General features: G+C 42.1%; 1 protein-coding gene across 5 annotated transcripts in view; it reads right to left on the reverse strand.

Moving 5' to 3' along the window:
* Positions 1–13,238: 13,238 nt before the first annotated feature.
* HOMER1 (homer scaffold protein 1) overlaps positions 13,239–15,797 on the reverse strand; it is a 129,819-nt gene continuing 127,260 nt past the window's right edge. For all 5 annotated transcript variants that reach the window (XM_088443918.1, XM_088443917.1, XM_088443916.1 and 2 more), the window contains one exon: positions 13,239–13,647. In XM_088443918.1, the coding sequence (XP_088300044.1) occupies positions 13,459–13,647 (189 nt within the window). In that variant the 3' untranslated portion in view covers positions 13,239–13,458. The remainder of the gene's footprint in view (positions 13,648–15,797) is intronic.

Genomic DNA, 15,797 nt, shown 5'->3' on the forward strand with positions numbered 1-15,797 from the left:
TAGCGACGGCTTGCCCATCGCTATGTGGGTCTCGCGCATGCGCACGACGGAGCTGGCTCCCTCATGCCCATGCGCACGTGGCCAACATCGACCCGCTTGCGAGCGGGTCTGAATCAGGCCCAGACTTCTTCCATTTGCACATAGTATAATAGTGTGCTCCAAACCCTTTAAAAATATGTATTTATATACCTGAGCACATCATCCTTTTCCCCCTGCTATTTACTGTTTACTAAGTCCTGGATGGAGATAAAGTGAACGGAGATAAAGTACCAGCCAATCAGCTCCTAACTGCCATATCACAGGCTGTGTTTGAAAAATGACAATTCGGAGCTGGTTGGCTGGTACTTTATCTCCGTCCACTTTATCTCCAACCAAGGCTTAGTAAATAGACTCCTAGATTACATGAATGGTATGGTATGGAGACTTCCTTAGGCCCATGAATAATTTTTGTAGCAAAACAAAAATCATTTACTGTATATGAATGGGTCAAAATAGTTGAATGGATAAAGAGCCTATTGTGTTTGGCAATCTGGATATACCTTCTCAGGGTCACCCTCGGAAAGGTGGGTCCTAGTGGCCAGAAACCCCCTCTGGGTGAGCACTGCAGTTGGCTGTCAGCAGAGGTGAAGGGTGGAATTCGAAGCTCAGTTGTGTGCTAAGGGTCTCTTTCCTGCACACAGCTTAGTGAGGAGGAAACTCCCCTCAACAGAGTCTGTAGTAGATGCCTGATGATCCACAGTGGAAATAGGTTGGGTGAGCACTGTATTCCTGTATTTTAGCACCAGCAGTGGGACATATTCAATTGAGGTCGAGGTAAAAAACCTCACGCCCAATTTTGGATTACCGCGGGTATGTGTTCTCCAGATATGCATGATATCCAATTTAAAAAAAAGTGGTTGTGGAGTTTTCAGAGCTGAAAACCTGCACCGTGTAAAAAAATAAATAAAAAAATATGTCTGGGTATCTCCCCTCCTTCTTGTCACTGGGGAGGGGGCTTCTGGGAGTCCCGGGGATTGCTGGGAGGTTCCGGGGGCTGCTGGGTGGTGCAAGGGCTGCTGGGAGATGTAGTTTACCTCGCTAAACCTCACACCCAATTGGATAAGCCCCTAGGTAACCATGTAAAACATTAACATGTAGCATTGTCCAGTTTTTGCTTGAATCTTTCCACCAAGTTCAGATCTCAGAACATGGCAGAACGTCATCTTTCACGCACAACAATGATGTTTTGTCTCATTCTGAAATCCCGACTTAGGCACGTATTCAATTTGAGACAAAAAGCCAGAATCCCCGGAAAGTTTCGCCGATGACGTCATTTCACCAGGCGGAAAAGTATCGCCGTATTCAATTTGAAAGACTTTCCGCCTAGGCGGAAATTCAATGCAATGTAATAGGCGAAAAGTTTCACCTATGAATAGCAGGTGGAAATAAGTGCAGAATTGGGGTTTTGAGGTGCAACGTTGCGGGAACCCCTGTTCAGCCTTCAGACAGTCCCCCAAAGGTAAACTGTGTCAAAAAATGTTTAAAAACACATAAGAACACCCCAAAAAATAACTTTGAATTTTGGGGCGAAAAGTAAAAATGTTGGGGGAGAAAGATAAAAACTAGCGAACTTGACCCTGGGGGGATCCCCAAGTATGCCCCATGTGTTTTTTTCGTTGCAGGGGCTTTTTTACGATTTTTTAAACTTCACTTCAGCAAGTTTAAAATATGCTGGCCCCCATTTTCAAATACCCCAAATTTGCTGGGATAAGTTATTTTTTGCAAAAAAAATCCTGAATACTATTCTGCACCAGTGGCGTAACTATAAATTTTGCTCCCCCATGCCAAAAAAGTTTCAGGCGCCCCCCCCCCCCCCCGCCCAAAGATCTAACACACCCAAAGACTACGTTTAAGGTGTGTGGTTACATGATACAACAACGTGCCTTACACATTATGACACACTAAGTAATGCCACTTATAACAGTGTGCCACACCAGAATGCCCCTTACAACACATTATGCCACACCAGAGCGCCCCTTACAACACATTATGCCACACAGCAATGCCCCTTACACATCCCACACAATAATACCACATATAACACATAATGACATACAGTAAAGCGCTTATAACAAATTTATGCCATGCTGTAATGCCCCTATTTCACATTATGCCACACTGTAATGCCACACACAACAGATTATGCCACATACAACACATTATGCCACACAGTAATGCCCCTTACACATTATGCCACACAGTAATGCCCCTAATAGCACATTGTGCACACAGTAATGCCAAATACACATTATGCCAAACAGTCATAATCCCACCGTGACAGATCTACTTCACCAACCCTCCTTTCTGCTCCTGCCAGTCCGTCACCTCAGCTCAAGACAGGTTGCACAGTTTTTATGTCCGTGTAGAACCAGATTATTGGGAACATAGTTTATAACCTGTAAACTGTGTATCAAATTAGTGCCCCTTATACAGTGCCCCCTGTAGTTGTGCCCCAAAATGCAATGCCCCCTATACTAGTGCCCCTTATGCAATGCCCCCTGTAGTAGTACCCCTTATGCAATGCCCCCTGTAGTAGTGCCCCTTTTGCAATGTCCCCTGTAGTAGTGCCCCTTATGCAATGTCCCCTGTAGTAGTGCCCATTATGCAATGCCCCCTGTAGTAGTGCCCATTATGCAGGGACCCCTGTAGTAGTGCCCATTATGCAGGGCCCCCTGTAGTAGTGCCCATTAAAGTAGTGCCCCCTGTAGTGCCCCTTCTAGTAGTTAGCCCCCTGTAGTGCCCCTTCTAGTAGTTAGCCCCCTGTAGTGCCCCTTCTAGTAGCTAGCCCCCTGTAGTTAGCCCCCTGTAGTTGCTCCCCCCCTCCACGCGCACACAAACAAACACACACACACACAAAGAAAAAAACACAAACACTTACCTTTATCCCCGCTCCAGTGCGACTGCACCCCCTCCGTAATTACTACTACTGCCCCCGTCGCCCCCAAGCTACCCAGCGCCTCCAAGCCACCGCGGGGGCTGAGGGGGCAGTAGTTACGCCACTGTTCTGCACCACTTATACAAAAACGCTATTTAGCAGCTATTATGCCCATTTAAAAACACCAAATACCTTCAGCAAGCCAAATTTGGGAGTACCATAGCTAACCCCCATGTCAGAGCATTTGGGGCGTGTCAGGCTAATTTTCCCAAATCTGACAGTACTTTCCGCTTCGCCGGGTCCCGTTTTCCGCACTTTCAAATTGAATACGGGGATATGCGGGCACGCACGCTATACTTTTCCACCTACAAAACACGCGATGTAGACGAAAAGTCTGGGAGGCGGAAAAGTATCGCGGGTCTGCTCAAATTGAATATGGCTCATAGTGGGAAGATCCGAGCCAAAACTGAACAGCTCATCTCTAAGTTTAATTGCAGTCCAATCAGCACCATAGAACACATGGTGTATACAGGAACAACTATCTTCACTATGCTAAATGTACATATCTTACTGCAACACTGAACGGTTTGTGTGGTGAATGCAGCCATCTTCACTGCAGGTAAAATGTTATTGTATAGTGCCACCACCTGTGCCTCTTGTGCCATCCCCCATGTGTCTGTCATGCCATCCCGTGTCTCTAGTACCATTCCCCATGTCTCTTGTGCCACCTCACCTGTGTCTCTCGTCCCCCCTGTGTCTCAGAAAAATCAAAGATCAAAAATAATCTTAAAGTCTCTCGATAAAATAAAAATATTCCCAATTTGCCCATATAAGGGTAACGTTCCTATTTATGGGATTGGTTAACTCTCATTGGCTCCGTTCTGGAGGCCCCAACAGTCTGTAATCCAGCCCAGATTGCAGGATCATCTACAGTATGGCCTGTTTGCATTCAAATCAGCCTCAGACCCACATTATTTATTCACTGTTACTGTATACTTGCTGACAATTTCATTAAGAAATATCTTCCATTGCAGATACCCAAATATCTGATGACCTAAGTAGGAAATCCTTAGCTTCCTGTAGGTTTATCACAACAGCACTCCATTAAACTGTCTCCAGTAACTGCTGTCTGGGACATTCTATGTTATCAATATTTTAAATTTCAATTATTTTGAAAGGTCCATAGAGAAAATGGCTAGTCTGGAAAAGTAATGAATTGTTTGCCCATGATAAGAAACCTCTAATGTCATTGATTAATTAATATTATAAGGATATGAAGATATGCATAGCTGTGACTTCAGAGCCCTTTTAAAAAACTTTTATGAAAACTAATATAGAGGACAAGTTTTGAAGGCAATATAATAACCTAGAACAGTGTCTAGAGGGCAAAGATAACAAAAGTGTTTTTATTTTTAGCAGAATACCACAACCTTTTATAACAAACAAACAAACCACCAAGTGCTTACAGCAGAGGTTCCCAAACTCGATCTGCAAGGCACCCTAACAGTCCAGGTTTTAAGGATATCCATGCTTCACCACAGGTGACTTAATTAGTACCTCAGTCAATTACATTTAACCACCTGTGCTCAACCATGAACTGTTGGGGTGCTTTGGGACCGCGTTTGGGAACCTTTGGTGGGGAATGCAGTAAATAGTTATCCCACTTATTCTGTTAATCGTAAATACTCCTTTTCCACTGACCTGAAAATCCTGGGTTATTGGACGTGAATGCCCCTCAACCTGAGATTTTGATCAGTGGAAACCACTCCAACTGGGTCCAGTCACTTGGGAAGTAAACCCTGCTAGCGAGCAGTTTTTTTCCCAGGAAGGCCCAGTGTAAACGTGTTACCCGGATCATGTGACCAGGGACCCGTTTACAGCAAGAGAAGAGCCGCATTACAGTGCAAAAAGTTGATTTAATCTCAAAGCGCCGGCACTGTACCCAGGAATAACCCAGATGTATAAGGGGTATGTCCCGTGTCTGACCTGATTTGGAACCATGTTCCAAATCATGGGTCAATCCCCGGACATTAGTGTAAAAGGGGTATAAGTTTCCACTAGTAAAAATTGTAACTGTCCCAGGAAAACCGTAACACATAGACCCCATGATTCATAGTAGTATGAGAATACACATCTGCAAAAATGCTGCTCTGACTGCCGCTTAGAGCAGTGTTTCCCAAACTCATTCTTCAGGGAGCACTAAGTGCATGTTTTCCAGGGGTTGGGTATGAAATGCCGATGGCCAGGAAGCTGTCTGACAAAATCCCGACGCTGCAAGCACAAACGCTAAAAATCCCGACTGGGGCTGGTAAGTACCCCAACCCTCCCCTCTCCCCCACCCTAACCCTCCCTTAGTGGTGCCTAACCCTAACTTCCCCCCGTGGGTGCCTAAACCTAACCACCTCCCTCCCCGCACCCTAAACCTAACCCTCCCGGGGTGGTGCCTAACCCTAACCTCCCCCCAGGGATGCCTAGACCTAACCACCTCCCTCCCCACACCCTAACCTTCACAGGGTGGTGCCTAACCCTAGGTCCCCCTGGGGGTCCCTAAACCTAACCCTCCTCCCCCGCGGCTAAGCGCTAATACTGCCCGGCTTACCTTCGTTCTGGAAGCCATCTGTGTAGATTTCAGTGTTGGGATTTAGACAAGCATCGGGATTTCCACGCCTGTTTTTAGTCCCCCATCGGTATTTAGACGCTGGTATTTAGATAGATGTTCTCTCAGCCGTCTGCATTTTGACTGTATCCTGTTTTCCAAGTCTCCTCACAGAATCACAAGTGAAATAATTAGCTCCACCTAGGGGTCTTTAAAATATGTCAGCCAGTAATGAATACACCTGTGCACCAACTAGGAAATATGAGAACCAGGCACTGATAGTGCTCCCTGAGGAATGAGTTTGGGAAACACTCAAACATAGGGTTCGATTCAACTGAACGCGAATTAAATAGCGCTGGAAGGAGCTGACGGAGCTATTCAATTCTGCACACTGTTAAGGATTTCTTCTAGCATCCCTCCAGGGGTGTGAGCAGAATCCAACAAAAGTACAGGCGCAATGCTGTATTCTGCCCTTAGTGCCGGGCAGTATAGTCGGAGAATGCCCGTTCTCACAACTAAACCCCATGTTTAAGGTGCGAGGGGCACGAGAATGGGCATTCTCCAACCTGACAGCGAGCAGAATTGAATAGCTCCGGAAGGTCCTTCCCTGCGCTATTTAATTTGCGTTCAATTGAATCGAGCCCATAGAGTCATGGATACAAGAGCCAGTGATGCATGGCTGTTTATATACTAATATGTAACGTCTGGATAACTTAGTCTGTACTGATAAAGCAGATTTTAATGGAGCACTGAACTTTCTTGACACATGACTTAGAATAGAGATCCGTGACTTGCTGGTAGAGGTCTACTTCAAAGCTACGTATAATGCACACCAAAGTTTGCTCCATCTGTAGCACACATCCCTCTCCCCATTTGCACATGCTGTATAAGGGCTTATGCAAATGCCTGTATATGCGGCCCTGCATGACCCGTGCGCATTTAACACTTATACCCCTTTTACACCAGAGCTAAAACCCAGGTTATTGCAGGGTTAACCCGGGTAGCTCCTTGGTGTAAAAGGGGACAGGGTTGGATTGCCGGGCCGAGTGACCCGGCAATCCAACCCAGGTAACTTGCAGGGTTTAACACGTGAAACCCTGCAGTGTAAACGGCGCAATCCAGGTCACGATGACATGGAGCGCACCGCATCCCGGCTTCAGTGGCGCTTAGAGATGATGTCATCTCCAAGCGTCCACTTCCACGCTGGAAGAGCCGGGTCTCTACAGACCCGGCATCAGTGTGAACGGCGCCAACTCGGGAATTTCCTGGGACGGTGCCGGCTAAATTCCGATTCTGATCCGGTTTGGAAGCCTGGGGCCTGATTCAGACCTGTTCGCAAAGGCTGCGTTCGCACACAGCCGTAAGCAGCCAAAGTATGCAAATCACACAATTGCTAGTAAGACATTAGCACGCCCACTATGTCTTGTCGTGTGATCGCGATATGTATTTAGACGCCCACCAGCCTGGCACAAGACTGTATGCTGCTGAACAGAGGGGTACGCATCTCCAGGTGTGGGGAAATACGCTATTTATTCCGTGATGAGTAATTTCTGCCTGTTTTGCTAATAACACTGCATGGACCTATAGGGGTCAGTTTAGGTTAGGTTTAGTGAGTAAATATTGAATGCACCCATTTAATATTAATCTAAACAGGGAAAAAACAATTTGAAGCAAGTCTCCACACTTTCTTGATCATTGTCATTTGCTTCAGTCTGCTTACTCTAGAATTACAATATATTAAAAAGTACTTGCCATCTACACAGGCAGGCTGCCATGTTGTGTTCTGAACTAATATTCAAGAGAATACTATCAATTAAATCGGAGTAATCTTTATGATACTTCAGGACAAATACACTAATAACAGCTTGCATTCTGGGGATTATAAATTCTGCCTACAAAATGGCTGCCATCTCCTTGTGCAGGTGATAGGTGCATACTGTGCTGCATTCCTGCAAGAATACTATCATTTTCTAGAAATCCTCTGTAGAAATAATAAAAATACAAACTGAAAAGTTGCATTCCCACTGGTGTGTGATTTGCTTTCAGTAAACTGTGACTCAATGCACCAGAATACATGTAAAAACACACTTGAGTATGCTACCATTCAAAACAATGGGTTCCACTGACAGACCATTTACATGTGAAATAAATGGTCCTGATTCAGAGATGTATGCAAATTTTGCTGCCGGTGCGTCTCTGTACGCAAAGTCTGTGCCATATTGTTCAAAAGCCGCAGGAGGTGTCTTAGGTCATAAGACACCCGCATTTCTCTGATCCGCTGCTGTGAATGAAGACACAGCATTGTATCAACTGCGTAAACATCGGACATCAGAGTAACCATTACCTCAGGTGGTTACTCAGGATGTCAGGCAAAATCACGCTGTCGGGGCCAGTGAAGCTGCATGCAAGGAAGCAGCCAGTTGCTTCTGCATGCCCAAAAAATAGGGCTGACATGCCCGTTTTCTGGAATGCTTCCCATTGTTGCTCCCGAATGCCAGCAGCATGTAAATCATGCTGCTTCTTTTGGGTCACTGCGACTGGCGTTGCAGGACCAGATCTGCACATGTGCAGTACAGCTCCCGCACATGCTCAGATCATTAACCGTCGGAGATTTGCGGAAACATCGGAATTACATAAATCTCTGAATCAGACCCATTATAAAGCTAATCAACACAGTGGGTTTTTTGTAACACCAGTATGTGTCCCATCCACATTTTCCTGTCAGACTTCCTGCATTAAAATGAAAAAGTTACTGGATTCATGATAATTATACTTCTCTCAGCCATAATTAAAAGGCATTTAAACAGTTGAATCGATTTATCGGTTATTGCTAATTTTTCGTTAAGAAAAATAATGTGACACTGACTGTAATAAATAAACTGACACTAAAACAGAGTAAGAAGTTTCTTTAAATCAGTGACATCAGTTTAAAAGAACTGTTAACACCTTAGGCACAGCCGAGGGAGGTAAAATGCCCCTCTGCACCATAAGGTATTAGGCCCGCTGTACAGGTAATTGTGAATTTACATAGAATTCTCAAAATATGTACAGAAGGAAAAAGAAAACAGTTATAATAGAAATTACGTATGCCCTCTGTCATATCAGAACCTGATAACATATCACATCATGTCAATGTGGAGACCGGGTATACAGATTATCTAAACCCCATTGAGGAACAAGATGTCTTACAGTAACTATATTATATTATTATGCAGTTTGCACTCAGAAATAAAAGAAAATCTATCTTTCAAACATGTTTCTTAAAATAAATATATTATAACAAATGTATGGTTGTCAAAAGTTTGCGAAAAGTACATTTGAACAACTTTTATGTAACCATTCACTTTCAAACTAGGTTTTCATTTAATATGCAACATTTCGGAATAATGCTGGCTATAGTTTTGAAAACGATGATTAGTAATCACCCATATATAATATGCATTTAGCCCCTTCATCCTTAACAATCCTTAATTAGCTATATTAACATTCCAGGTAAGCAATGAGGGCTGACTACATCTCATGTGGTCTTAAAACAAATGGAAACATCCATTATTTTTTTTTACAACCTCTTTTCATCAACCACCAATAAAAATGCTGATTTTGAAAACCTTGTCTTTGTTTTTTATTTTGTAGATGCACAAACATTGTCAATTCCCTGGTTTTATAAAGCTGCATTCAGTTGCAAACTAAAGTTAAAAAGATTTTCTTTGTTCGTAATATCAATGTTTTTGACTACAAAAAGAATCACTTGTGTTAATGCCACAATAATTGCAAGAAGCAATTTCTGTTATATTACAGTGTAGTGGTTAAGGCAAAGATTGCACCATTATTGTATCAGCCTAAAAAAAAGTGTATATTAAATACCTGCGGAATAAAAGAGTAAACTGATGAACACTTAAACAAGGGGAGGAAGGTGTCCTTTGATATATCAATGATAAGCATAAATTAATAACTGTGAATGCACAATCAAAGTGGTAATGAGATTGAATGGCTATTATTGCTTCAACATACATTTTACTATGCAAAGAAGAGTATAGTAGTCGCTGGCAATTATGTCTATTTGTGAATCTTATAAGCAGCCGGGAAGAGTCACTCCAACGCCCCTTTATTGGCAGAAGTAAAACATAATGACATGTCAAAAATAGTATCTGCCTTCAAATGTGGGCATATAGACCCCCTCCGTTTAGAGGCTCATACAAGTATAGAACTCTGACATTGTAAACTGACAGAAATCCTAATTTCTATAATAGTGACTTTTAAAAGTATTCAGCCCCCCTAAAAAGTTATCAGATTTGTCTGTATTACAAGTGACACTTACACAGATTGTTCCAGACAGTATTTTTATTGCCAACCAGTAGGCTCTGCAAAACGGATTGCAAAACGGATCTGCTCTGAAATCACCAGGGGACAGAGAAGCAAGCACTGCTGCATGGGTTGCGACTGTGTCAGCGAAAGCCTGGCTGGCTGCGGACGCATCCCATGCCACCATGTCAGGTAAGTGGTAAAAGTAAATGGTCATATTTATAATTCATTATTTGTCTGCAGATTATTTAATAAAAACTTTAAAAAATGCTGCTTGCATAAGTATTTAACCCCTGTGCTGTGGAAGCTCCAAGTTTACAAAGATGAAAGATGGCTATCAATTATCCTTTACCTGTGAATCATTAAAATAGGTCAGATTTTATGGATAAAAGTTCTCTAAATTCAAACTACATACTGTGACTCTCAGAGGAAGCTGTGCAAATGAAGACCAAACAGCATTCTGAGAAAATGAAAGACATAGTTACACACATGCAGAAGACAGGAAGGGGCTACAAAATTCTATCCAAGTACATGGATATCCAAGTGAGCACTGCTGAGTCCATTGTGAGGAAATTAAAACTGCATCATACCACCCAGGCACTGCATAGACAAGGCTGTCCCTCAAAACTCAGCAAGACTTGTAAGAGAAGCCACAGAGAGGCCAATTATCTCTCTGAAGGACCTGCAGACTTCAGTGGTGGAGTCAGAAGTGATAGTGCACCAGTCAACTATATCAAGAGCTCTGCATACCACTGGCCTGAATGGGAGGGTGGCTGGAAAGAAGCCATTACTGAAGAAAAACCACAACAAGCCCGTCTGGAAATTGCCAGAAAACATCAGAGTAAACTAACTAAAATATGTGATAAGGTTTAGTGGTCCGGTGAGATAAAAATGGGGCTTTTTGGCCCCAATTCAAAATTATATATGTACAGTAGCAAGAACCGAACACTGACCATTCCTCAGCAAACACCAACCCAACAGTGTAGTATTGGGGTGTTTGAATCATGGTGTGTGGATGCTTTTCCTCAGTGGGGACTAGGCATCTTGTTAAAAATGAGGGACTGATAGGACCGATGCAAAACACAGAGGGACACCAAAGACAACCTGCTATAGCCTGCTACAAAACTACAGTTTGGGAGAAATTTCCCTTTTCAGCAGGACAATGATCCCAAGCGCAAGGCCAAAGCAACACTGGCATGGTTGAAGAACGAAAAGGTTAATGTTTTACAATGGCCAAGTCAAAGTCCAGATCTCAATCCAATTGAAAATCTGTGGTACTATTAGAAAATTGCAGTACACTATCGTCATCCAACCAGGGGCGTAACTAGGTGTTTGAAGGCCCCATAGAAAAAAGTTTGTAAGGGCCCCTATGTACCACTCAATGGTGACAAGGAAGATGGGACCCCCTTCAGCTCTGGGCCCCATAGCAGCTGCACCCCTTGCACCTATGGTAGTTACACCCATGTATCCAAACTGCAGCAAATCCATAAAGATACATATGCAATAAATTACTCCTAAACAGTGTGCAAACCTGGTAGAAACAGACAGACTTCAAGGTGTTATTGCAGCAAAAGGTGGTTCTATCAAGTACTAGTTTGCAGGTGCTGAATACTTACAGTATGCAGGCAGCAGTTTTCAGATTTTGATTTTTAAATGTGCAGAGAAATAATGTATAATGAGTTTTAATATTTATTTTGGCCAGGATGTACTAAAGGAAAAATGCGGTAAAAACCCTGTTTGCAGGGGTTTTACCGCATTTTCGTATGTACTAAGCCCCGGCCGCCCTATTATCGATGCAGAGGGTAACGCTAGAAAAACCTGGCGTTACCATATAGAAGCCTATTGGCTTCTTACCGCATCCGACACCAGACGCTTCGCACTGCCTCGCCTCCCCAAAGTCGCCCAGCACTAGCCCCCACTCACGTTAGTCTCCTGGTCGCCGGCCCTTGCTCCTCCTAGGTCCTCCACCTCCTTCTCCTCCTAATCTTTCGAGTGCAGGGAAGAGGAGGAGGAGCCCGGGACTTCCTGCAGAGGTCACCAACAGGAAGTTCCCGAGGCTCGGAGGGGGCGGAGTCCCACGGAGACCCCCTCACCCGGCGTCGGCTGCTTCGCAAAGGGGATCTCTTATCACAAGAGCTGTCCTATGCGATATTAATCTCATATGTTAGTACATATGTGATTAGTAAGGTTGCGGTGACTGGCGGGATGTACACCGCAAGGTTAGTACATCCCGGCCTTTAAGAGCCCACTCTTTCACAATAAATATACTACTGTCTGAAACAGTCTGTGTCATTTCTAAAACAGACAAAGTTGTAGGGGGTGGAATCATTTTGCAAACATCTATATATAAAATTACACTTGGTTGAAAAGTTACCAAGTGAAAGATACATTTCTTAGGTGTGATTTATTTTACAGGATTCCTTATCAGAAGTGTTCTTGATGGATGAAGGGGCTAAATAGGGAACATTACCCACATTTCCAAAGTTCAAGAAATCGAGTTCACAGTTTGATCAATTAAAATGAGTAGCTTCCCAATAGCAGTATATCTTTAAAAATAAATAAGAACAAACAGTATTTCCTATTATCACTTACTACGTACATTGAGATGCATCAGACGCTCAGAAATGATGTCTTCCAAAATACATAAGTAAACATTTTGCATTCATTTCAAAACATACTCATATGCAGTTAAAAGTCCATATATTAAACTCTTGTTAAATATTCTTTGTAATGCTCTTCAAATATATACTAATGTAACAACTTCAATCTCCCTTATATTCAGCTGCCTTTGGAGTTGGCTTTACAGTGTATAAGAAAATGAGACCAGTTTTGGAAATAAAATAGCGTTAAAATGAAACAGAAAAGGTAAACTTTACACTAGACATTATAATAAAGAAAAAAAAACCTCACCAGAGTGAATTTCATACAGAGACATCTTCCAGTATAAAAAGGAAGAACATTATACAATGGGTAAGATACTGTAACTGGTTTCAGCTAATGATGTATTCTCTCTCACTCCTGGCTAGGTAAATTAGTAATGCACTTCTTTTCAACAGTGCAAAAATATCCTGAGATGTTCAGATTACAACCAAAAATAAAGGGAGACTTCACTAATGCTGTTGTTTGTTTTTCCTTTTGCACAAAACACTGCGAGCAGGTATTTCATAGAAAAGAACTAAAAAAAGAAAAAGACATAAAAAATAAAATCAAAACCTATATATATATATATATATATATATATATATATTTATTATGTCCAAAAACCATAACAAATTAAACACTGGCAACTAATTATTTTTTTTTTCATCTGTTTGCAAACCGAAAGGATTGCTTTAATCTACTGGTACTAATGTTGTACATTCAGGGCTAGAGTGTCTGGCACTGAATGTGTTAAAGTTCATTATGGCCAATAAGGGAATAAGGAGGTAATTTGTAATTCAAGTTTTATTTTTAATTTCCTCTCTGTTAGCTAATAAAGCAAGTCTCAATTTCACACTTCAGCCAACTACGAAATTTGCAATTAAACTCTCGGAAAGGAGTTTTCCCATTCAGATTTTGTGCAGCTCTGATGCAGAGCCCGCCACCGTGCTGTGAAGAGAGACGGCGCGTCATTAAGAAGGTTGTTGGTGGCAGCCCTTTTGCCTTTTTAACTGCACTCTATCAACTTGGCCAGGTTGTCTCGCAATTCAGTGAGTTCAAAGATTTTCCCATCCAGGATTTCTAAAAGAGTCTTCAAGTTATTGCGAAATGCGTCCTGCTCGCCCTGACTTTTCTCCAGTCGTTGTTCCAAGTCAGACAGCTGTCCTTCCAGGTCTTTGTTACGTGTCTCCACTTCCTACAGTTAAAAAAAAGGGCCACAGTATTAACGTTTTGCAGATTGATTCCTCTTGTGTGCATGTAGTAGCAGTGTGTAATGAGAAAATTACAATATTACATATTTGTAGATTGACTCATCTGGTGTGGATGTAGTAGCATGTTGTGAGGCCCCCCTCTAATTTAATGATGGACAGCATTACCCTCCTAGGGGGCGACTCCATTGTTTTCAGCACCGCGATAATTAATGGGCACCCAATGTAGCAATCCAATTGTTTTTGGGCAGCCATTAATTATTACGCTTGTCACGCCCAATTAGACAGGGTTTAGCCAAGTATAGCAGCTAAACCTATCTAAAGTCCTGGTTAGGACGCCTCAAACCACAGACTTTTCGCACATTGTCGGTGCCGGCAGCTGTTCGTTCCCGAATGGAGCAACAATTGAATTGCTCCATCGAGTGTCTGATCCCAAACTACACTCATTGTGTATATATATATTATATATATATATATATATATATATAGCCAAGTCCATATGAGACAAAAATCCAGCACACCTTTTAGAAAAATGATTCAATACATTTAATGGAATAATACCATCAGGGTTAAATTAGCCATATTATAAGTGTATAAAAATACTCAGCACAAATCATGCAGTTTTCTGACATCAAAGAGGGCTAGTGCATAGGGAGCCATGCTCAATGAACCCACTTAGCCCCTTCATTATGGCTGATTGATTGTTGTTTATTGCTCTAATCTGAAGTCCATGGAGTGCTGCTCTGCAGATGAATTTCCTATATGTTTTCTTTTGTTCTGGCACCCTGGCAAGTGATTCAGTGGAGAGTGGGAGTGCCGATCATTCGGTATATATATATATATATATATATATATTTGGTTTCACTAGTCTTCTCATTTACTGTCCCGACTTTTAGAGCTTTATAAAACAATTACTTACTAACAATCCATTTAAATTTGGTAGTGGTTCCTCTCCCTGGACCCTTTTCCACTGCAATGTGGGACTGACCTGAGGATCTGTTGTGTTTCATACACAGCAGTCTATAAAGTGCCTATTCCCTCACCTCGTCACTCAATGATTCTGCATGCCCACTGCATGCATGCATGTGAAAGTCCCAACGAGCTTACTATTGGTGCTGGGATTTTCCCAAAACATACTGTCAGCTTGCAGAAGTGGCACATAAAATACAAAGAGAGAACATTTATCTTTGTATTTTACTAAATAGTGTTAAAAAGCATATAACATGATGGGTCTCATTCTATCTCGGCATGTAGTCATTATGTTGACATTCAGGATGTTGACACCAGAATGTTGTCATGGTCTGAATGTCAACATGGACAAAATGCAGACATTGAGAATGTCAACAGGCACAATGTCGACAGTTCATGTTAGTGTTAGTTTGTGGTTAGGGTTTGGATGCAGTTTGAGGGGAAGGCTGGAAATACGCAAAAAAATGCTATGTCCACATGCCAACGGTCGACATCCCTGCAATGTCGACTTTATGTCCATGTTGATATTCTGAATGTCGACATTTCATACCATACCCGTATACCACTTCTCCCATGTCACAAATACACATAATACACCTAGACAGACAGACAAGAATAGAGGCTGTATGCAGGAATCTGTCGCTGTCAGTAAAATACCTGCCTTTGTCACCTTAATAAAACTCCTGGCTTGTTCATCCTGCTGAGGTGAAGTTGCAAAAGTCTTAAGAACATCAGTGCCAGGTGAATTAACTTATAACTTAGAGTGCATCTCTATTGCTGGCTGAATTATACAAGCAGCAGCCATTTTTCTGAAGACCAAAATGCACTGAGACTTATGAAAATAAAAGCCACTATGGCTTCAGGATTTAAGAGAGATTGATTGTACAATTGATCCCCAAGTGGTGAGTGAAGAAGAGAACTCTTAATGAATGTCGGCATATTATACTGTCTTATACCAACTTACTTCAACCATTGGTTATAATTATCCTTTAATATGTTTTCATCACAGTGTAGGATTCGAAAATCATATAGTTAGTTTGTATTGTACACAAAGGTATATCGATAGTAACTATATTAACTAGCACAAATGGTTTATCTGCTCACAAGTTTACATAGACTATTATAGGAAAAAGTTACAATTACAAAACCACTATATCAATTTACATTC

The sequence above is a fragment of the Taudactylus pleione genome, unplaced genomic scaffold, assembly GCF_031769625.1.
Source record: "Taudactylus pleione unplaced genomic scaffold, aTauple2 ptg000336l, whole genome shotgun sequence".
Taxonomy (NCBI): domain Eukaryota; kingdom Metazoa; phylum Chordata; class Amphibia; order Anura; family Myobatrachidae; genus Taudactylus; species Taudactylus pleione.